At 43.5% G+C, this 24055-nt stretch overlaps 1 protein-coding gene across 2 annotated transcripts in view; it reads left to right on the top strand.

Annotated features, from left to right (window-relative positions):
- The window catches only part of TrpRS (Tryptophanyl-tRNA synthetase), a 413379-nt gene that overhangs the window by 79217 nt on the left and 310107 nt on the right, over positions 1–24055 (top strand). For both annotated transcript variants that reach the window (XM_080273391.1, XM_080273390.1), the window contains exon 4: positions 8287–8407. In XM_080273391.1, the coding sequence (XP_080129517.1) occupies positions 8287–8407 (121 nt within the window). The remainder of the gene's footprint in view (positions 1–8286; positions 8408–24055) is intronic.

The raw sequence follows: 24055 nt of genomic DNA, 5'->3' as shown, positions 1-24055 counted from the left end.
TATCATCATCATCCATCATCATCGTCCTCAGCCATTGAGGTCCACTGCAATAAATATATATATATATATATATATATATATATATATATATATATACAGTATATACTGTATATATTTATATACTGTATATACAGTAGGTATTACACAGTACGCGAGTTTATGGGCAGCAGGGGAGGTTGCTTACTAGGAATTTGCTTACTGTGAATACATAAACTTAAGGGAAGAATTACATATGGGCGGCACCCCCCTTCATCGGTAACCCTTGAGACTCCTTGCAGACCTAAGTATTGTACTGTACAGCGAAACTGTCTAAGACATATTGCCTGAGATAAAGTAAACCAACAAGATTATGGCTTTACTAAATCACCAAGGATATGGCTTAACCAAACCAACAAGAATATGGCTGCTCACCTTAACCCAAGAGGACAACAGGCTTGATGGACGTAAGAAGGGGATCCGAGGCAGGGTAAGGCACCTAGTATGCACCTCCTGCACAACCCGCCACACCAATCGACACACCACCTTCCTCACCACTCTCGTCACCAGCACTTTCGACACTTTCAGTAGCTAATCCACTCACCTCGTTCATAAACCCTTCAAAGTTTATTTCCGACACCTCAGACATCGTATCATCCTCGTGATCCTCCCCAGGAAATGGCTCTTCTGATGTTGAAGGGAGTGATTCCTCACTTTCTTGAGGCCGCAGGTAACGGGTGGTGAGGGTTTGCTTCCTTCTGTTAACCTCCTGGTTGTGCCTGTCTGTGTTGAAGCAGAAGGTTCTGTCCAGTGAAATCATCACTTCCTCCACTCGCAGCTGACAGTGTTCAGTGTCCTTGAATTCTTCCTTGAATTTATCTAGGGCACACAGTACCCAGTTGATTTCCATCATTGACAAGTCTCTACTCTCCATCACTGGTGGTGCTGGCTGTTCTGCTGTGGTCTCCTGCTCTGTGTTGGCCTCGGGGTGACCCTGGATTTGGGCCTTTCTTCGCTGCCGTCTCTCCTATTACAAGTTCAATTTGCATACCATTGAGAAATTCATTAAAATTCGTTAAAAAATAGGTCCTCGCGTACAATCAGATTCGCGTACTGTGAGCACGCGTTCTGTGCGTACCTACTGTCTACTACAGCCCGACGCCCCAATCCCGCGAAGGGCGGCCGCAGACAAAATGCCTCCAAGTCACTCTGTCACCCACCAATTGACTACCCTTCCCCCAACTCCCTCCCCCCTCTCTCATATACCTCTCAACTCCATCCCTCCACCTCATCCTCGGTCTATCTCTCCCTCTCCCTCCCTCCACCTCACCTACATACACCCTCTCAGTCAGTCTTTCATTCCCCATTCTCTCCACATGTCCAAACCACGTCAGTGTATTTCTCCTGATCTTCTCAACCACATCCACATCCACCCCACAACATTCCTTCACTTCTTCATTCGTCATCCTGTCCCTTCATGTCGCTCCACATGCTCCTTTCAAGTAGCTGATTTCCACTGCTCTCACTCTTGACTTGTTCCCCTCTCGCAAAGTCCTCTCCTCGCTTCCATACGTCAGGGTAGGGATCACAATACTATTCGTATCATGCAGTGACTTCTTAACTTCCATACTCACCTCCCTATTTCTCATCACTGCTTTCAGTGAACCAACAACCTTCTTTCCCTGCTGTACCCTTTCACGGACTTCATCCTCCAAAGTTCCATCCTTACTCATCACACTACCCAAGTACTCGAATGCACTCACATTCTCCATATCCTCACCATCCAACCTCACTGTACATTCTGTGACTTCATTCCTCTCAAATACCATAACTTTACTTTTGTTTACATTAACTTTCAGATTCCTCTTCCTACACACTGTCCCAGACTCATTCACCAAACCTTGCAACTCCCATTCATCTTCACTCAACAATACTGTATCATCAGCAAACAGCAACACCGAAATCTTCCAAATCTCACCCTCATTCATTAGAGCCACCCTCATATCTACTGCCCTGCCTTGCACCTCCTTTACAACCCCATCAATGTATTTATTAAACAGCCATGGAGACATCACACAACCCCGTTTCAGTCCCACATTGAGATCAAAGAACTCACTCAGCTCACCATCCACTCACACCATAGCCCTAGCTCCTTCATACACACTCTTCACAGCACTCAACAATTTCCCATCCACTCCATATATTCTTAATGCCTTCCACATACCTTGCCTATCTACTCTGTCATAAGCTTTCTCCAAGTCCATGAAGGCAGCATACACTTTCTTTCCCTTCTCTAGATATTTCTCCACTAAATATCTTAGAACAAATACCTGATCCACACGCCCTTTTCCCTTCCTAAATCCCCCGTGTTCTTCTCCAACTAGCTCCTCTGTCATATGCCTAACCCTATCAATGAGTATTCTACCATATATTTTCCAGTCACACTGAGAAGGCAAATACCCCTATGGTTACCACATACTTCTCTCTCCCCTTTTCCTTTGCATGAAGGAACAATTATACCTGATTTCCAGTCCTCCGGAACCCTTCCCTCTTCCCAAGCCAATCTACACAACTTCCATATCCACTCCACAGCAATCTCACATTCCATACCTCAACATTTCACCACACACTCCATCAATTCCTGGGGTCTTTCCCATCTTGATCTTCTTCATTGCTTCCACTACTTCCGCCCTACTAATCTCTTCTTCCCTCCTCTCATCTCTTCTTCTCCCAGTCATTCCCCAACCACTTGTACTCGCACTGCTCTCACTCTCTGCATTCAACAAATCCTCAAAGTGCTCCTTCCATCTCAATTTCTCTCTCTTCTCCACCAACAATCTATTATTCCTGTCTTTCACTCCCCTATCATTTCCCCTTTCACACTCTTACTTTCTTTACCTCCTTCCAAAACAATTTCTTACTCTCCTTCCAATTTACACTGAGATTCCTCCCAAACTCTTCATCCACTTTCTTCTTACTCTCCTTCACCAGTCTCTTCACCTCCCTTTTCCTGCTCACATATACCTCTCTCTTCTCTCTCTCATCTTCTCCCCTACCTCTGCTCTCTAACCATTCACTATATGCCTCCTTCTTTTGTTCCACAGCTCACTTCACCTCATCATTCCACCATGCTGTCCCTTGCACACCCCTGCATCTCCTCCTCACTTCACAAGCCACCTCACACGCTGGGCCTGTCTCTTCCGTGAATATCTTACATACGTCTTCCACCCCTTCCGTCTGCTCTAGCTCATACCTTCCCAATCTTTCTTCCACTATGCTTTATACTCTGCCATTTTCTCACTATCTTGCAAATTCTCCTCTCTTCTCACAGGAGCTGTTTCCTCCTGTCTTCCCCTTTGTCTCTTCAACCATTTTCTTTGCAGCTATACCTTGGCCATCACTAAGTGATGGTCCGAGACTCCATTCCCCCACCCTCTCCACACTCTTGCATCCAACACTTGTCTTCTCATTCGCTCATCCACACACCCATAGTCTATCTTTGCCTTTCGTTCAACAAGTTCACCATCCATTCTCCTCATTACTCTCCATGTATACCTGTGGATCATCTTATGCCAAAAGTAGGTGTTGGCTATTGTCAATCCTTTACCAGCACAGATGTCCACTAAAGCACTGCCATTCCCATCTGCTTCAGCTGGCACACCCCACTGACCAACCACTCCATCCACTTGTACATTCCCAACTTTACCATTCATGTCTCCAATCAAAAGCACTCTCTCGCTTCTCTCAGATTTGTCCATACATGCTTCTTGTCTCGCCTAAAACTCATCTTTCACTCTTGTCACTCGGTCCTCTGTCGGAGCATTCGCACATACAATTGCCCACGCCTTTATACCTACTTTCATCCCCACCCATACAATTCTTGTACCCACTGTTCCATACTCTCTTATATTCTCCTTCCGCTTCTTGCTTATCATCAGACATACTCCCTCTCCTGCCCTCTCATTCTCATTAACTCCCACACATATGCCTAAACCATATTCCCATTCTCTCACCATTTCACCTTTCCATTGAGTTTCAGTCAGTCCACATATATCCACTCTTGCATCCTGAAGCACCTGAACAATCTCTCTCTCTTTCGCTTCATCATTCACTCCTCTCACATTCCATGTCCCCACCCTCAGAATATCCTTTGTCCGTTCCTTAGTCGTCAACTTATGGTCCGTCCTGGTCCGAGGCGCTTTATTCACTTGTTTAGTTAGTTCTTTTTATGGGATGGGGCACTAACCCACCACCAACCCTTTTAGTCTCCTCGTACAACAAGCAGGGAAACTGGGGGAGTGTTCTTGAAGCCCCCCTACCCCCAGGGGGGGTACCTACTGTACCTGGTATTTATAGATTTTGATGCATCGGTCTTTTACCCAGGAGATAGAAGCAGGCAGCTTTGCAGAGAAAACACAGGAATTGTTCCAGTCGAACAAGATAATAGGTTGAGTGATGAATCTTTGGCTGAGGATGAAGAGATCACGAGGGATGCTTAGTTTGGGTTACCTGACACAGGTGACATAGATATAGGTAAATAAAAATAATGTATGTGTTTGTGTGTGTGTGTTTTTATGTTGGAAATATATTTTACCCTTTTCCTTTTGACATGACCAGTATAATTGGAAATACAATGACATTTTATGACACATCCTTTACTGCGTATTTTTTTATTCACATGGTGAATTCCATTGGAGAAATTTCACGTCATGGATTGTCAAGGTAGTACAGTCAAACCCATCCCTGTGATTTTAGAATCAAATTACTGTTTCACAGGTGTTCCAATTGAACATACCGATGAAGTCGTTGTGGAAGACAGGATTGGCAATGAGAGCATGACTGAAGAGATGATTGTTGTTATTGACATTTCACCTGGTAATTTAGAGGTTATTCAAGATCCTTCTGCACTTCCATCAACTTCCTCAAACACAACTAGTACAACACAAGCATCCTAGCTCTCAAGACGAGTTCTGTGTACCAGGAAAATAGACAAATCCCCTTCACCAGTGCTAACTTTTATCCTTAGCAATGCTAACAGCAGTCAAATGGTTGGATAATAAAGGCATGACCCTGCTCTCCACCTTTGCTGAGAGTCAACCAACTCATACTGCACGGCATTATGACAAAATTAAGTAGAAAGTTGGAGAGATCCCACAGCCAAACATTGTAAAGTTGTACAATAAAAACATGGGTGTGTTGATCTGGCTGATTGTCATTTATTGTTGTACAGAATCCCAGTACGATCAAAGAAGTACAGTAATCCCTCCACTTTCCGATGTAATAGAGCCAAAAGCATGTCCGGAAAGTGGGCCCCAACTTCCTGGACTTGTACTTATGGACCCTAACCTGCCCTGACTCAGAAAAACACCTATACAACTCCTTACTGGACATGCATAGCACCTATTTAAGACACAAATCACACCAATAAGGGACATAAAAGACTGAAATAAATGCAAAAGAACCAGAGTATGAGATGTTAGAGGTGAGTTTATACAATATTAAACATTCTGGGTACTTACAACAAGTCCCTGGCTCCTGGACTGGTACTTAAGGACCCTAACCCAGCCTAGCTTAGAAAGCCACCTAAATAACTCCATACCGGACATGCATAGCACATACTGAAACCTATTAAAGACCCTATTCACACCAGTAATGGACATAAAGCATGAAATAAATGAAAATGAAGCCAGGGTACTTACAGCATGTCTGTGGCTGCCTTCTCTGGCTTTGGCAGTGGTGAAAATGCTCTTGAAGCATGTACAGTAATCCAGTGTTGTGCTGCACTTACAGTAATTCTTTGCACTGTGAGTTATAACTGTTTAACCCTGCACATTGTTAATTGCACCACGCCAGTTTCAACCGCCAGTGTGCACTCCACAGTTAATCCTTTTGCGCTCTAAATTCTAATTTCTTAACACTGCACAACACTGTAAATTCCCCTGTGGTCTAGTGGCAAAGTCATCATTGCCAGACGCCATGTATCCCAGACGGGGTGGCCAATGGCTTAGAGTTAATTGTTTTACAGGGAGGGGCACTAATCCTCCACCAACCCCACTTGACACGTAGGGATGCCAACAGCATCTGGTGTTCCCAGGCGGTCACCCATCCAAGTACTAACCAGACCCAACGTTGCTGTTTATTCACTGTTTATTCACAAAAAACGAGCACATGTGGCTTCCATTACGATAAGCATCCGCTCTCGATCGGAGTTAGGCTGTGACTGTTGATGATGGGGTAACAGAGTTGCCAGATCGCAACGGCCACATTACCAAACTCCTCAATTTTCATTACAAAATTTAACTTTTCATTACCAAATTCATAAAGCCAGCATTTATTCTTCAGTAATTATATGGAAATTCATGTAATCACTCTTCTTATAATTAACAGCATGTTGATTATTTTCATGCTATATAGGCTAGCAGATTAATCAGAGAGAGCAAACAATCCACCATCTCCATCCTGTGTATCCTCATACGTGAAAAATCCGTTTGGTATTGCATTATTCTGATTCATTACTAAACGAATTTTTCAGTACCAAATTGGCCCACATTTGGTAATGAAAAATATCAAATGGCAACCCTGAGAGGGGAGGGGGAATGGGGGAGGACAGAAGGAGTGAAGGGTCTATGGTGTAATAGCTGTTCGGCACCACACGGCAATTTCAAATTACGAGTGGGGAAAAATTCAGATTTTGGTGGGATTTTTTTTCTTTTTTTGGCCATTTTTGGGTTCCGAAGGTCCATGCCCACAATGTCCGGTAAGTGAGATGTCCGGAAAGTGGGCGTCCGGAAAGTACAGGGATTACTGTATTACCACAGACTTATCTTTCACGTGATTGACATGACTATCAATTAGGCTTGGTTGATATACCAAATAGTGTACAAGACCAAAAGGGTACCACAGGAGAAAAGGCATTCCCTTCTGTCCTTCAGGATTTCATCGTCTGAGTCACTTATCAGAGCTGGAAAGTGTACCTAAAAGAGGTCGTCCATCTTCAAGTGAGAGGACAGCTGGTCCACCCAAGAAAAGAAGACAACAGATGGGTCGAGTCAGACCACAACAGGATGTAAAACTTGACAGAGTAGGTCACTTCCTAGAGGTGAAAAATCCACGTTTGTACTGCAAGCGACTTGGATGTACTGTAAGGGTCGCACAAACATCAGGTGCATCATATGCAATGTCAACTTGTACCTGAATGAGAAAACAGCTTCTTCCTGCAGTTTCATACCTATGACAGTATGACACACTCTGTCTGTCTGTCTGTCTGTCTGTCTCTCTCTCTCTCTCTCTCTCTCTCTCTCTCTCTCTCTCTCTCTCTCTCTCTCTCTCAATTCCTGATGTAAAGAGTGAATTGAAAAATTCACAAGTTTTCTTTGCATTATAAAAGCAGATACTTTTTGTTATATTTGCCCTGTATGTCAGTTGTTTACATGTTCATTAAGGTCTTATTTTTTTATCTTATGATGTCACATTATCACAAAAAATGTATTTATATTTAAATTGTCAAGCTACTATTCATTCCAGGTAAGATGATAAACTTAAGTGCCTTAAATGTTCCAGATATGTAATAATTCTAGATATTGAATTCAGTGGCATATTTCCTATCTCTGGTGACCAACATGACGAATTAGTCACATGATTGTATAATTGTATAGATCGTAGTAATCTCTGAGAAAAATGATCTGGGACTTTGTCAGGGCCATATAAGTCTAAAAACCAAAGCATTATTTTGGAGGTCCAAGGAAATTATATTCAATCCATAGAAGGTTAATGAGTGGAGGACACGTGCAATCTATGTATGGATTATTTTTTTTATTTAATTTGTTTTTCCTTTCTCCATATTTTTATGAATGGATGACACCTGTAATCTGGTGTATGGGTTTATTTTATTTTTTGTTTAAAATGCCTTTCCTTCCTCTGTTCATCTTCTGTGAAAAAAAAGTCATGTTTAATTTTTTTGCAGAATACATAGGAACCAAAAAAAAAAAAAAATAATAATGAAATACTGTAGCTTGTTGAGAGGAGTAGTCATTGAGGCCATATTCTCATTGGCATGGGAGGCTTTCTACCCTGCTTCCTTGATGATATTCTCAGCATATTGCACATAATTATTCCTTTGTATATTATTTGTACACTTTCATTGTCAGTGTAATTTAGATATACAAGATGAGCCTACTAGAAAATATTGGTGTTCTATATGAAGAATGTTTCTTGAAGTAAGGAAGAGATGCTGGCAAAGCCTCTGAAGCCCTAGAGAATACAGCCCATGGTGTTCCATGTTATAGCTACTTCCCAACATACCCATTTCAGACAGGTTTGGGTCATCAAGAATTGATGAGGCATTGTTGGAGAGGTTTGAAAAGATCACTGGACACAAGCCACACCACTTTTTGCGACGAGGCATTTTCTTCTCTCATCGTGAGCTTAATCGGTCAGTGTATCTTGTATGTTAGTAGATTTCTTCTACATTTTGTTCTAGTTTTTATTAGAATTAATTCACTACATTTTAACCCAGATTTTCATCTTTTGCAGTTACTTTTATGTAGCACGGTGGCAGAAACAGGCAGTGCAATGGCTCTGTATGCATTTCACAACACCTACTCATGACTAGGTCATACTAGTGTTGATCTCTTTTTAAACTTAGCATCCAAGATGGAACATTAGCAATTTTAGGCCAAGTCAGAGTAACAGGGTATTGTACATGTGCAGCAATTTTTCACTCGGCACAAGATGTATTCTAGAAAACTGCCTCACTGTGATTGCTTTTCTACAAAACTTCTTGAACTTAGAGTGAATATTCTTGTTCCAGTTTGAAAATTTTCATTTCCAAAATGTTCCTGAATTATATATATATATATATATATATATATATATATATATATATATATATATATATATATCCATCCCTCCATCCATCCAATCCTACATTGCCCCATGAGGAGCGTAGGACCCCGGGGCTAAGCAGTTGGTCCTGACATTTAAGATGAGAGTGACCAGCCTCACTCATCCCTGAGTGGCATTACATGAGCAGTCAACCCCAACCATCCCTTGGATATAAACCTTCACTGGCTCAATCCGATTGGAGAACAATAATTACTCACTAAACCACCAGGCGCCAAAATTTGGTTATATGGTTACCGCCCAGCGTAGTAAATGGTTTCCTGGTGTACAGGAAACCATTTGGCTTGTCACTCAGTGTAGAGTCACCCACAGGCAGAAGGAAGAGGAAAGAATGAAGGAAAGATATATATATATATATATATATATATATATATATATATATATATCTACTGATCTATCTATCTATCTATCTATCTATCTACTGATCTATATATCTATCTACTGATCTATATATCTATATATATATATATCTATATATACAGTAAGCTCGCCCTGAACACATTCTCACCGAACGTGCTCGCAATTATATGCGGTTAGTGCTGGGATATGTATAAGACAACAAGATTAAAGAACCAGTACGAAAACTATGAATTTACGCGAGAGGCCTTTGAAAGGCCAAATTCTCAAACCTCAGCACAGCGTGCATGGTTTGTTTTGATCACGTGATCATGTGATTTGCTGTACTACTTTTCCACAGTACTGTATTTGTAAGTTAAATATTCACACTACTGTTCTGGTAAGTTTATGTACAAGTTAAAGTACTGTTAAATAACATTAAAGCAAGAAATAAAGTCTTATAACCAGTTTACCTGATAGGTGTTGGAATATTGCCTTTTTTACTTGTTCATTATAGATTTGCTGCACGGATTTTCCACAGTACTGTATTTGTGAGTTAAATATTTACTGTTCTGTTATGTAAGTTAAAGCACTTAAATAAAGTTAAAGCATTAAATAAAGCCATGTAACCAATTAACCTGATTTATATGATTACCCATGATCGGCGGGTTCCAAAACAATTCACCGTCGTCAATTCGCCGCCAGACAATTCCCCGTCAAAACATGGACGGTTCCCCGTCAGGACAATTTGCACTCTGAATGATTCCCCGTCATTTTATAAATATACTTATTTCGCCTTTGAATTATATTCTAGCATCACCCACAGCTGTCCTCATTAATGACGGCAAATTGTCTTGTTATTGTTGTGATGGCGAATTGACGACAATGAATTGTTCCGAAACCAATCGGCATCGAAATGTTGCCTTGTGTTTGTGTATTTGTGTGTTGAAGTTTTGCTGTGCAGTACTGTATTTGTAAGTTATAACTTTACATAAACCTTCTAACCACTGAAAGTGCTTCATATTGATTACCTATGGCAGATAACAACACCACATTTTGGGGGTCTACAGAGCAAAATAAGGAGTAGTTAAACTTACGCGGTTTCACGCCGAACGCGTCTTGGTTGGAACCAAACCCTCGCATTATGGGCAAGTTTGCTGTATGTATATACAATGAAATCTCAAATTTCGACAGATTAGAATTCGATGAATCAAATATCGGTGCATTTTGGAGTGGTCTGCCAACCTTACTTTTCAATGCAGTGATGTATTTCGATGCATTCAGGGCCAGACTCAAACCAAAACAAGGAAAGATAATATTTTTGATGCGAACCAAAGTGCTAGAAGTGAAGGAAAATTATAAGAAAAATTATGAACTAACCTAAGCCATGATTTCACAAGAATTAAAAGTCAACTGAAGTTTACTTCTGTTGACTTGTTATGTCATAATGTTGACTTGGGTGCCATTTTCTTGTCCGGGTGAGGACAAAATCCGACATTGTGATGTCATCAAATTCCAACCGGGACCCTTCAGGTTGACTTTGCCTCAACAATGGTTGGGAGCAGAGTTGCTTCCTTCCAACCTCCTTCTGTTGGATCGCAAATGTAAACACTGCTCAGCTGATTCTCAGTACTTCTCCACATTCTTCCCACTTTTCCTCATATTTAACCTTGGCTAAGTAAATAAGAATTATATGGTGGTTATTATTTAGTTAACCCCTTAACCGCGGGGCGTCACTTTCGTGACGCTCGGCTACAATGGATCATACCGCGGGGCGTCACTTTTGTGATTCTGTGTTATTTTGAATTATCCCGGGCTCTCAAGTGGTGGCTTGTATCATCTATCAGTACTGCCAATGTCCAACACTAGTCAGCACTCCAAATCTCATCTGTACTCCCATCCATTGTTGACATTTTAGCTATTTTACCCCCTTCGTGACTCCCCTCCCTACCTGCCTTCCATTACCCTCTCCTCTCACCTCCCACGCCGCGCTGCACTACGGAAATTTCCTCCTTTTTTTTCCACAGATTTCATCCATTGAAATAAGCCCTATGCCCTATATTTTTACCAAAAAAAAAACAGGTAAGTGATAGTGTTATACTCCAGAAATTGGCTAATTATCACCTGACAGAGCCTCACGTGCATTCATTCGCTACATTACCACGGTAATTTCCCCTTTGATTTATGCCTTGTAATCGATGTCTGTAATAAAAATATATATCAGAAAGGAAGGGAGAATCCTAATTGACATTTACATTCACCTGGAACTACCTATTTCTTTATTTATTGCCGAGATTTTCTACCTATAAAAAATTAGCCTGTAAGTTAGCAGCAGTCAGCCTAAAGTGTCATTGTCAACCCTTCCCTTCTCAGATAAGCCTCGGCATTTAGTTCCTTGTCCTCCACTGTAGAGACAACATGTTGCACTCGTGCCCCGCCATTCCTGCCGCTTCTGCGCCCATTGCAAAGGGCCCCGTGACCTCTACTCCAAAGAAAAGTGTTGAGGCAAGCAGGAAAGGCCTCAGTGACTCTGCAGTGGCACGAGAACTTGCAGAATTGTCCATGATAATGATGGACAGTGACTATGACGATTCGTGTGAATCGTGTGATGAGCCGGGTGAGGTTATCGCGCCAGAAACAGCGACAACAAGTGCTTCTACAAGTGAATTAGTGTCTAGCTCCAAGGGAAAGGAGCCTTTAGTGCAGGAAGGACAAGAATTTGGGAAGGGAGTGAAAAGGCGGCGTGTAAGCCCCAGAACAATGCCCCCACGTGACCCAGCCCGCCATGAGTCATGAGTGCATTCACCTCCCCGTTCCCCAAGCTCCGCTTTACTCATCTCGTCATCATCGTTGGCTGAGTTATCTCCGGAGTCTTCGTCGTCGGAGTCACCACCAGCATCAACAGTGAAGGCAGGCCGTAGAGGTAGAGGTAGATCTAAGAGAGTGAAAAGTAGTGTAGCTAGTAGGGTAAGGGCTGCTAGTGCTGTACGGCAACCTAGGGTCAGTGAGAGTGACCTTGACAGAGATAAGCCTCTTGTCACAACCAACCTCCACCACCACCACCACCACCCGCCCTCCACCGCCACGCCAGGGAATCCTGGACGCCTTCGCGTGGACGGAAGGGTCAGATTTTGTCCCCGAAAATCTGGTTTTCGATGAGAGCTCCTTAGGAGTTCAGCCTGCCTTCACTATGGATGAAAATGCTGAGTGTGTCGACTACCTTTTGGCCTTCCTAGATGACGAAGTCATGCAGCACACATGTGATGAGACCAACAGGTACGAATCACAACGTGCTGCTACTGGTACAGGTGCAGCCAAGATGCAACAGTGGACCATGCTGGGAGTGCAGGAGCTGTATGTGTTCTTTGCCCTCATGCTTCTTATGGCACACTCCAAGAAGCATGAGTTGGAAGAATACTGGTCCATGGACCCCTTACTACCCTCACCGACCTTCAATAAGTACATGGCCAGAGATCGCTTCCGGAACATCATGGGAAACCTGCACTTTGCCAACAATGATGTACCTTCCCAAACCGACCCACTCTGGAAGATCCGGGAGATTCTGAACAGAATGAAGGATAAGTTCATGTCATTCTTCCACCCATTTCAGAAGGTTGTCATTGATGAATCCTTGGTTTTGTTCAGAGGACGTCTTCGGTTTGTTCAGTACATTCCAAGCAAACGCCATCGCTTTGGAATTAAGTTCTTTGTACTGTGCGACTGTAAGACGGGGTACATCCTTGACTTCGTCATATATTCAGCCAGCACTGTCGATCTCGATAAAACTCACCCCCTTGAATTCTCAGGCTGTGTAGTGAAAGTGCTCCTAGAAAAGTATTTTGGTGGGAATCATGTGCTGTATACAGACAACTACTATACAGCACCGAAACTTGCCAAATACCTTCACGGCATTGGCTCCTGTGGCACTGTGAAAAGTAATCGTGCCAACTTCCCCAAATTCCCAGAGGCGGGAACCTCGCAGCGAGGAGACGTGCACCTACGCAAGTGTGAGAAGATGCTGGCAATACGGTGGCATGACAAGAGAGTCGTGCACATGCTCACCACCGTACATAAGGGGGAGATGAGAGACAGTGGGAAGGTCGACCGTAGGACAGGCGAACCTGTGATGAAACCTGATGCTGTGTTGGACTATAATATCAACATGCGGCTGGCGGACAAGTCCGACATGATGATTGGTGAGATCGACTGCCTCAGGAAGAATACTAGGTGGTACAGGAAAGTTTTTCTGCATCTCATAGATATGACGGTGCTGATCGCCTTCATCCTGTACAAGATGAAGGTAAAGCCACCCAAGTCCTTCTCCCTGAGGTTGTTCGCCAGGACTTGTGTCCAGCAGCTGCTGGAAAGATATGGTAGGGTGCAAGCAGCAACTCCAAGGTGCCATCCAGTTACACTTCCCGACCGACTTGAGCAGAGGGCGTATATGGATCGGCACAGACTTGAGCTAATGCCTGCCACAGGGAAAAGGAAGGCTGCGATTCGCAGGTGTCAGGTATGTGCGCATACCACACGCTGCACACCTGAGCATAAACGCACCTCTTGGCAGTGCGCTGAATGCCAGGTTTCCCTCTGTGTTACCTGCTTCTTCGATTATCACAGCCAGAAGCAGTTCTAACAGTGCAAGTGTGGAAGCAGAATTATTTGGAAATAATGTGTAAATAATGTGTAAATAGCAGGTGAAGGCAATGGATGTTCAGTTCATATGATTGAACAGTGTATTATAGTTTTATCTTACTGAAAGTGACAGTGAATAACATAGTGTAAGTAAAATAGCAGGGTAAATATTGAAAATAGAATAGAAAATGTAAATAGTAATGTAAGTAATTAGTAATATAAGAATATGAGTACAAATAATTTATGTTATAACAGTGAGAGTGAATCCGTGGCTCTCTACATATTTTACTGACTGAAAAATTGAATGACTTCAGTGACAATAAACTAATACGACTGAAGGAAACTTATGGAGAAAGACTCCAGATATATATATAAGTGTGATATAGTAATAGAAATATAAAGTGTGAGGGGGCTTTATGAATAATAAATGACAGAGTGCCTAGAGCGAACTAGCTTAAGTGCGACGATCAGACGCGCTCGTAATTTCCATTGCTTTCACAGTGTTTTTTTTTTTAGTATGGATCCCAAACTACTTGAAAATTGTAGAATAGTGTTTATAGTGTTTGTATCTGGCTGTGGTAATCATATTACGGGTTGTCAGGAAGTGTAAAGTGGAGACTTAGTTACCCTACTTCAGAGGTCTCCACAATTCCTACGGTAACCGACGAAGGCTCAACAATCATTCCAGGAGAAAGCTGAAGGTATGTGCAATAAGCATATGTAATTTTATTATTCTAGGACTAATAACTGATTTTTGGTAATTATTTTTTGAGAGTCTGTCGGAGCCCAAATAACCCCGCGGGACACGCAAGTCATTGGTAAACAAGCCCGCGGTGTAGGGGTTAAACGTGCAGATTTCCTCACAAAATTAATGTCCTCAAAATAAATGTGGTGAAGGCAGACAAGTTCGAAAATTTACAAGCTCAACATTTCGATAATAGTGTCAGCTTGTGAATGTAGTGTGGCTGGTGTTACGATGACAGAAACGTTTGTAATGTCATTACATCTACTGAGTAGTAAATACTGATTCATGCAGTTGCTTCAATGCTTTCCATATACAGGTAGACATTGTTTATTAATTATTTATGTTGCCATATTTGTTGTTGTCGGTGAGCGAGCGGAAGGAGGGAGAGTGATCAGCTGATAGTTTGTTGTATAGGCGATCACTCGTCGAAGATCAACCCAGCTGAGTTGGTCAGTCAATCAGAATATTTGACTTATTTCTCGTGAAATCATGGCTCTAATATCGTATGTGACATGTGCTTTCAGGGCCAGACTCCAACCAAAACGAGCAAAGATAATATTTTTGATGCAAACCAAAATGTTAGAAGTGAAGGAAAATTATAAGAAAAAGTATGAGCCTAACCTAATATCATATGTGACATGTGCTCCCAGGGCCAGACTCCAACCAAAACAAGCGAAGATAATATATTTGATGCAAACCAAAAAGATAGAAGTGAAGGAAAATTATAAGAAGAAGTATGAGCCTAACCTAATATCATATGTGACGTGTCAAGAAGAGAACGAAAATCAGCATCATTTATCATACAGTATATGAAGCATACGATGTATGGTTCCGAGACAATTCACCGTCCGGTCAATTCGCCCATAAGATAATTCCCCGTCAAAACATGGACGATTTCCCGTCAGGACAATTCGCACCCTGGGCGATTCCCCGTTATTCTATAAATATACTGTACTTATTGTTAGGAGGAGGCTGTAGCACGGGCCAAACAGGGTGGTACTCCCGAGGGGAATGGGAATGCTGGTGATAGGGAGAGCTGGAGCTCCTGTTTCACTAGCTATCTAACCATCCCCCTTTGCTGACCTTTTCAGTGTTACAGTAACATGGAGAGTAGACCAGCATACTCTCCCAAACATTTCATCTAACTATCTTATGCACTACAACACATGCACTTTACATTTCACACAATGTATCCCACTACGTTACAGGGGTTGGCGCCAGCAAGGGCATGCAGCCAGAAAACTTTGCCCCCGCTACCTAGTGGCGGACTTCTTGGGGGAGGCGTGACGGGGGTTCCGCCGGCATAGGTCTTGGGTCCAGGGCGAGATGGGGCTTGGGCCTGTGCTAGAGGGTACAGGGCATTACGGATCCCAGGCTGCCGCTTTCGCCCAATAGAGAGGGGCCTGAACCTTGGAGTAGCGCCCCAGGAGGCTGCCCTATCAGTGGGTGTATAATGGTGGTATAGTTGCAGTGCCAAGGCGTGCTTGGAGGGTGTCCCTGCAGCTGACCTGGCAGGGTGCCCCGAGGCCACTACCACAGCCACTGATAAGCTGGTGGGCTAGGGGTCCCAGATCCATTGCCTGGATCTGGGACTGTGCAGTGAGTGGGGCCTGTGGTATGTCTATCCCCCTTTATTAATACTACTTATGACAAAACACAAGAATAAGTTTCAAAGCAATCCTGAGGACAGTAAATCACCCATGGGGATGAGGGTGGGTTCATGGAATGTGGGAAGTTTGAGGGGAAGAGCGGGGGAAGTCGTTGAGGCATTCAGTAGGAGGTGGGTGGATGTGACGTGTTTGCAGGAAGTCCGGTACAGGGGTGGATCAGCCAGAAAGATTGTTGGGAAGGACTGTTGCTATAAGTTGTTTTGGCATGGGGGGACAGACGGATATGGAGGTGTTGGTGTAATGGTTGCGGAGAAATGGCTGGAATATGTTATGAATGTTATGAAAGTAAGCGATAGGATATTGGTAGTGAAAATTCTGTTGGGTAGAAAGATAGCTGTAATTATATAGGTATATGCTCCACAGGCAGGATTGGATGAAGCAGAGAAAGATTTATTTTGGGATGATTTAATACATGTAGTGGGTGGTATGTGGGATGATGAGATAGTGGTTTTGGGAGGGGACTTACATAGTCATGTAGGTGAAGCAGCACAAGGTTATGAAGGAGTGCATTGGGGATGTGCGTATGGTATAAGGAATGCAGAAGGGGAAAGGATACTCGTGTTTGGGGAGGCAACGGACATGATTGTGTGCAACACATATGTTAGGAAAAGAGACAGTAGGTTGATAATGTATGAGTCTGGCAGAAATAGTAGTCAGATAGATGATTTTCTGGTTAGGAGGGCCGATAGGAGGTTAATGAGGGATGTTAAAATTATTGGAAGTGAGGAGTGTGTGCAACAGCACAAACTGTTGATTTGTGATATGGTGCTTAAAGAACGAGTGATGAAAAAGAGGACTTATGTACCTAGGAGGAAAATAGGGAAGCTGAAAAACCAAGTAGTAAGGAATGCCTTCTATAGCGAGTTGAGGAGAGTGGTGGCTGACAGGGAGCTGTAGACAGAGGCGTTAATGAACAGTACAGAGCCCTCAAGAACAATCTCTTGAGAGTTACTGATGTAACATGCAGTTGGACAAGAGGACCACCAAGACATAAAGTAACTTGGTGGTGGGATGAGGGTGTAGAAGCTGCAGTTAAGGAGAAAAGAAGGCTTTTTTGGGAAAGGAAGAAGGGTGGTAGCAAAGAGGAATATTTGGCTGCCAAGCGTAGGGCAAGAAGAGAGGTATACAGGGCTAAGTCTGAGTCCCAGAGACTTTTACTTGATAACCTAAATCATGGGGAAAGGAAAAATATGATATTTTGGGTGACAGGTCAGGTGAAGAGGGATAATCAGGATATTATAGGTGAGCAGTGTGTGAAGAATGATGAAGGAAAGGTAGTGGTGAACAGTGAGGATATTAAAGATGCATGGAGAGAGCATTATAACCGGTTGTTGAATGATGAGTTTGACTGGGACAGAGAAGGTTTGGAGCCAGCAGATCCAGTTTCTGGCCCTCGGCCTTTGATTGATGCTGCTACTGTGAGTGAGGCAATAGGCAGGATGAAGGTGGGGAAGGCAGCAGGTGTGTCTGGGTTGACTGCCAAAATGTTGAAGGCCTCAGGCGATACAGGGGTGAGGTTAGTCACTGACCTGATAAATGGAATTATTTATGAGTGTGTTGTCCCAGATTAGCTGAAGAGTGTAATTGTAAATGTGTATAAAAGGGTGATGCCCTGGAAAGAGGAAATTATAGAGGTATAAAGCTTTTAGATCAGATAATGAAGGTAATGGAGAGAGTTTTAGAAGGTATGATTAGAGAAAGAGTGAATATTGATGAGATGCAGTTTGGGTTTACGCCAGGTAGGGGGACCACTGATGCCATATTCATTGTTCGACGGCCTCAGGAAAAATATATTGGTAGGAGAAGAGATCTTTGTTTTTGTTGATTTGGAAAAGGCCTTTGACAGAGTCCCTAGAGAGGTGGTGAAGTGGGCAATGAGAAAGCTTGGCTTGGAGGGGTGGCTGGTTAGAGTGGTTATGGCTATGTATGTGGGTGCTCACACCCAGGTAAGAGTGAATGGAAATTTGAGTGATGAGTTTTCTGTGAATGTTGGTGTGCATCAGTGGTCAGTTTTGAGTTCCATGTTGTTTATCATGGTACTTGAAGCCCTTTCACATGACTTTAGAAACGGACTCCCGTGGGAGTTGTTGTATGCTGATGATTTGGTGTTTGCAGAGAGCGAAAGGGAGACGGAGGAAAGGTTTAGGAAGTGGAGAGATGGTATGGGGCACAAGGGCTTAAGGATAAATGCAGATAAAACAAAAGTGATGATATCTAGGGTTGATGGCGGTACTGTCAAAGACGAGGGAGAGTGGCCATGTGCAGTTTGCCACAAGGGTGTGGGATGTAATTCCATCTTGTATGGTGTTTGTGATAAATGGGTGCATAAGAGATGTAGTGGTATCACAGGTAGACTGCAAGATAATGCTGATATTATGTGTACAACGTGTCGGGGAGAGCAGGTGGAGATTGTCATACGTGACAGGACTGAACTTGCTGTTGAATCTCTTGAGTGTGTGGAAGAGTTTTTTTATTTGGGAGACATGTTGTGTGCTGGAGGTGGGGCTGGAGCTAGCTCTGTGGCTTGGGTGAGAAGTGGTTAGAAGTTCAGGGAGATCTTGCCTCTCCTGACATTGAGAGGACTCTCCCTACGTGCTAAGGGGTCTGTGTATGCAGCATGTGTTAGGAGTGTAATGCTGTATGGTAGTGAGACCTGGGCAGTGAAGGAGGAGGATATTCATTGGCTCAGACGTACAGAAATGACAATGATTAGGTGGATGTGTAGTGTGTCCCTGCGTCCAAGGTCTGGGGGGGCTAGGTTTACGATGGAAGAGTTGAGAGGTAGGATGGGAATGGAGTGTATTGGTGTTGTGATGAGGAGAGGTAGATTGAGATGGTTTGGACATGTGGAGAGGATGGGGGATGATAAGAAGTGTTAATATTGGGGGTGGGGTTATGAGGGGTAGACCGAAAAAGACACGGGATGAGGTTATTAAGTGTGACCTGAGGGTTAAGGGACTGAACAGGGAGGTTGCAATGGATTGTGCAGCATGGAGAGCCGCCATTAGGTGACCAAGGCCAATGCATGCAAGCTTGTTGGTGCCTTTAAAAAATGATGAAAAAAAATTATGAATGATAACTTATCAGTACTTTAATAAATCGAAGATATAACAGGAGAAATTAAAAGAAGAGAATCAATAGTAGAAATACTGAAACAAAATGAATTACAGGTGGTAGCAAATACAGTAAGCAGAATACTGAAACGAAGAGAAGTACGGTAATTATGAATATAAGGAGCAACATAGAAATGAACAATAGAGACTGAGAAAAAATAGTCATATTGTTTAAGGACAAGAGCTCCCAGATGAGAGTAGGCACCAACAACAACAAGCCATGTTCATGGCGATGCTCTGTTGTCAGCGGCCATCTTGCGACTGTCCTGCCAGCAGCCAGCCCTCTACAGCCAAGTGCTGCACTTTCAGCCTGTACCTTCCACATGTGGACATGCATTTCACTGCAATTCAGTTGTATGTATTTTCTTTGTATTTTCATTGCAACTTACCTGTTTCAAGATGGCAAGCAAGAGTGGTTCTTCGGGTAGCAGTGGTAATGGACGAGAGCAGCCTGGCACATCTAAATCTTTGCAGCCAAAGGAGAAATGACAATACAGGAAAGGGCAGAAATACACCAAGTATACACTTGCTGACAGTATGGCAATACATTGCAGAACTACAGTCACTTAACCACAATTATAGTTCATAAAGTTTACAGGGGGTGTGGGCAAAAAATCATGATTTTAAGTAGTTAGGTTCAGAGGCCCCGGCCCCAAACTAATTTTTCCCATAAGAAGTTCAGTGTAAATTTCAATTATTTGAATATCGCGGTGATTTTTAGGTACATATGTCCATCAAAATTAGAAATTTCACTATATATATATATATATATATATATACACAGTAATCCCTGTACTTTCTGGACGCCCGCTCTCCGGACATCCCCACTAACCGGACATAATCGTCCCGGGATCCAATATTCCCAAAATGGTCCGAAAGCCGCAAAAGATTCGGGGAAAAAAAAAAAAATTCCCGCCCGTAATTTGAACTTGGCGCGAGGGGCGCGGGACAGCTTTGTTGTGGCGTGTCATTCCTCTGACGTCCGCTAGAGCGCCCCTGCATCCTCCCCACTTTTCGCCTGTCTCTTGTTGTTAGTGAACGCTCGTCGTCATGGCTGCCCACGTGCTCGCTTTTGTGGTGGTGCCTTACCTGCTGCAGGCACTCCTGCTGCTCTCGTGCCTCTCCTTCGTGTGTGTGATGATGGCCCCGCCGCCTGAGAAGAGGAAGAGAGTGGTATTGGCTCTGGAGAAGAAGCGGGAGATATTGGAGAAAGTAGATGCAGGATTGTCTTCTTCACGCATCCTCCGTGAGTTCAATCTGGCCCGATCTACTTTGTTTGATATTAAGAGATCCCAAGACAAACTCATGCAGTACACGGCTGACTTCTCGTCGAAAAGCAAATGCAACGTGGAGAGGAAGATGATGTTTACTCCCAAGTTTGCTGAAGTCGACCGCTCCACGTTGATTTGGTATCAACAGCAAAGTGCTGCTGGTGTGATGGTACGTGGTACGGAGCTGAAGGCTGCTGCTGAGAAGTTCGCAAGGCTTCACAACGCCCTAGACTTCAAGGCATCCGAGGGTTGGCTCTTCGCGTTTAAGTTACGGCATGGCCTTACCAACTGTAAGTCTCATGGCGAAACTTTGGATGCTTACGAGGATGGAGTAGAGGAGTTTTGGCACAAGGTGAAGGGCTTGATTGACAGGGAGGGCCTCACTCTCGGTCAATTCTACAATGCTGACGAAACTGGTTTATTCTATCGCTCTTTGCCTACGAGCACTCTAGCAAAGGAGATGGAGAAGCGTGTACCTGGCTGCAAGCTCTCCAAACAATGGCTATCTGCTTTGTGTTGTGCCAATGCTAACGGCATGCACTGGCTTAAGCCCATTATTGTTGGCCGTGCAAAGCAGCCTCGGTGTCTTCGTGGGGTGATGGATGTCCTTCCTGTCGTCTGGTACCATTCCTTGAAGGCATGGTTCACAGCCCACATCTTCAAAGATTGGTTCCACCGCCATTTCGTCAAGGAGGTCATACATTACCAGATGGAGAAACTGGGAATCCCACGCGACCAGGTAAAGGCTCTCCTCCTCGACAATGCACCTGCCCACCCGTGCGACAAGGACTTGGTGGCTGAGAATGGCCGCATTAGGTGCATGTTTCTGCCACCTAATACTACTGCTCTCATCCAATCAATGGACCAAGGAGTGATCGTGGCAACGAGGCGCCTATACCGACGGAAGTTCCTGGACGAGGTGATGGTTGTTCTCGAGGACGAGGACGAGCGCAGGGAGGGACAGGACACACAAGGCCAGCGGACTTTGGAAAACCTTCGCTGCTACAACATCAAGTCTACCATTTACAACTGGGCCAGTGCATGGAAGGAAATCCCTGTGAAGACTCTAGAAAATGGTTGGTCTCGTCTGCTCTTCGGAACGGATGCGGAGTACGATTTCCTAGGTTTCAACGTGGATGACTTCCATGCACGTCTACGTGCGCACGGCGATGATGTTGATGTGGACGAAGTGCATGAGTGGTTGGATGACGACGAGGGCGATCCTGAGTATCAGACCTTGTCTGATATCGAGATCGCATCTTCAGTTGCAGGTGTCAGTACCCAGCTTGAAGATTCCGACGAGGATGACGACGATGATGCGAACTCCTCTCAGCATGACACAACTCCAGCCATCCCCAAGCTGAGCGCACTCCGGGAACACCTAGAGTTCGTTCTGGACTACCTGGAACACCTGGACTACGAAAGGGAGATGGGGCCCTTGGGACTTGTGGAGGAAGTGCGTGCTTTCAGGCAGCGCATCATAAATCGTCAGAATTGTCGTTCCTTGCGTCAGTCAACGATTGACAGCTTTTTCAGGCCCGTGACCCCCGCTGTGCCCAACCCTGGCTCCACTCCATTGCCTCCGCAAGATGGGCCCTCATTCTCCGAGCCACAGCCCAGCACATCAGCCACGGTGGAGTCACTGCTTGACGTGAGTTTGCATCTATCTTCCGAGTCGTCTGCAGTGTGTACGCCATCACCACGACCCAGCGATGCACCCCTAGGTCACCTGCCAGCGATACTCTCAGACTCTGACAGTGATTAAACGGCAAGAACTTCTCCACTAGACCACACAGGAATTTAGTGTTGTGCAGTGAAAGAAAAACTGCATACAGTATTGTAAAGAAAGTAGAAATTTGAGTGTAAAGACAAAATTTTTGGACTAAATTTAACGTAAATAAACTTGTGATTTGTTTTGAAAATGGTTTTATGAGTGGAAAGACTTAAAGTGCAGAGTGCAACACTTAAGTTACAATGGAGCATAAGTAAGACAAGAGTGCTCAGTGTGAAGAGAATGGACTTCTGAGTGCGAATGACTAAGTTCAGTGCAAGACTTCATGAACAATGTACTGCAAGTGCTTCAGGAAATCCTTCTTACTGTCAGAGTCTAGGAGGAGGCGGTTATTCGTCGAGATGGCCATGGACTTGTTGTAAGTAGGCAGAATGTTTCATACTGTACTGTACTGTATTTTCCATACTATACTTACCTCAAACACCTCATTTCACTCTTTTATGTCCCATATTGGTGTGAATATGTAGTGTCTTAGGTGCTATGCATGTGCAGTAGGGAGGTGTTTTTCTGAGTTAGGCTAGGTTAGGGTCCATAACTACCAGTCCAGGAGCCAGGGACTTGTAAGTACCCAAAATGTTTAATATTGTATGAACCTACCTCAAAAACCTCATTTTATGCTTCTTTTGCATTTATTTCAGTCTTTTATGTCCCTTATTGGTGTGATTTGGGTCTTAAATAGGTGCTATGCATGTCCAGAGGGAGTTGTATAGGTTTGTTTCTGAGTTAGGGTCCATAAGTACAAGTCCAGGAGGCTGGTGCCCTCTATCCGGACAGGACCACTTTCCAGACATACCTATGGCTCTATTACGTCGGATAGTGGAGGGATTACATATATATATATATATATATATGTATGATGTATGTATATATATATATATATATATATATATATATATATATATACAGTATATATATATATATATATATATATATATATACAGTACAATCCCAGTTAACCGGGTGGCTTGGGGAATTTACCTTCCCGGTTACAGATTTTTCCCGTATTTCTGATTTTCAAGTCAAATCTATACAAAGGCTATCACAGCAGTAAATACAGTTCAGGTACTCACCAGTCACATTAGGGGTTACACTAAGAGATTCCGCCTGAAAAACTGCCTTGTGAACACACACCATGGTCATAACGCACGTGTGCAATGTCTAGCAACTTGCAGTACTGCAAATTACACCAGTCCATTGTTTACCGAATTACTGTATTCATTATATGTACTGTACTCATAAAAATTGAAAAATAAAATAAAGAAATAAAAGCTTGAACATTTATTAGTGAACTGATGATGTGTTAAGACTGCACTGTAGAATTATCACAACACCTGTGCCCTCACGTGAGTTTGTTTACGTTTCCGACTTCTTCTTCTTCCCTACCCGACCTCCATCACTCCACCCCTCACCCGCCACTCAGCTGTTTTGCAGAAAATAAGTGATGTACGTATGAAATGGAGGCATATTATTTATTTATTTTTCTTCCAACAAAGTAAACTTTCATTCCTATTAACATTTATATTCAGCCATTAGTGTTTTATAATGTTCACCTTTTTCAAGTCTGTTGCATATGTCCAGCTTCTGTTTCAAGGTAAGCACGATACGCTTACGTTTAG

This window comes from Coenobita brevimanus, chromosome 54 (assembly GCF_032717465.1).
Source record: "Coenobita brevimanus isolate Jiangsu-jjx chromosome 54, ASM3271746v2, whole genome shotgun sequence".
In the NCBI taxonomy this organism is placed as follows: Eukaryota; Metazoa; Arthropoda; class Malacostraca; order Decapoda; family Coenobitidae; genus Coenobita; species Coenobita brevimanus.
This window is presented reverse-complemented; position numbering and strand designations above follow the sequence as displayed.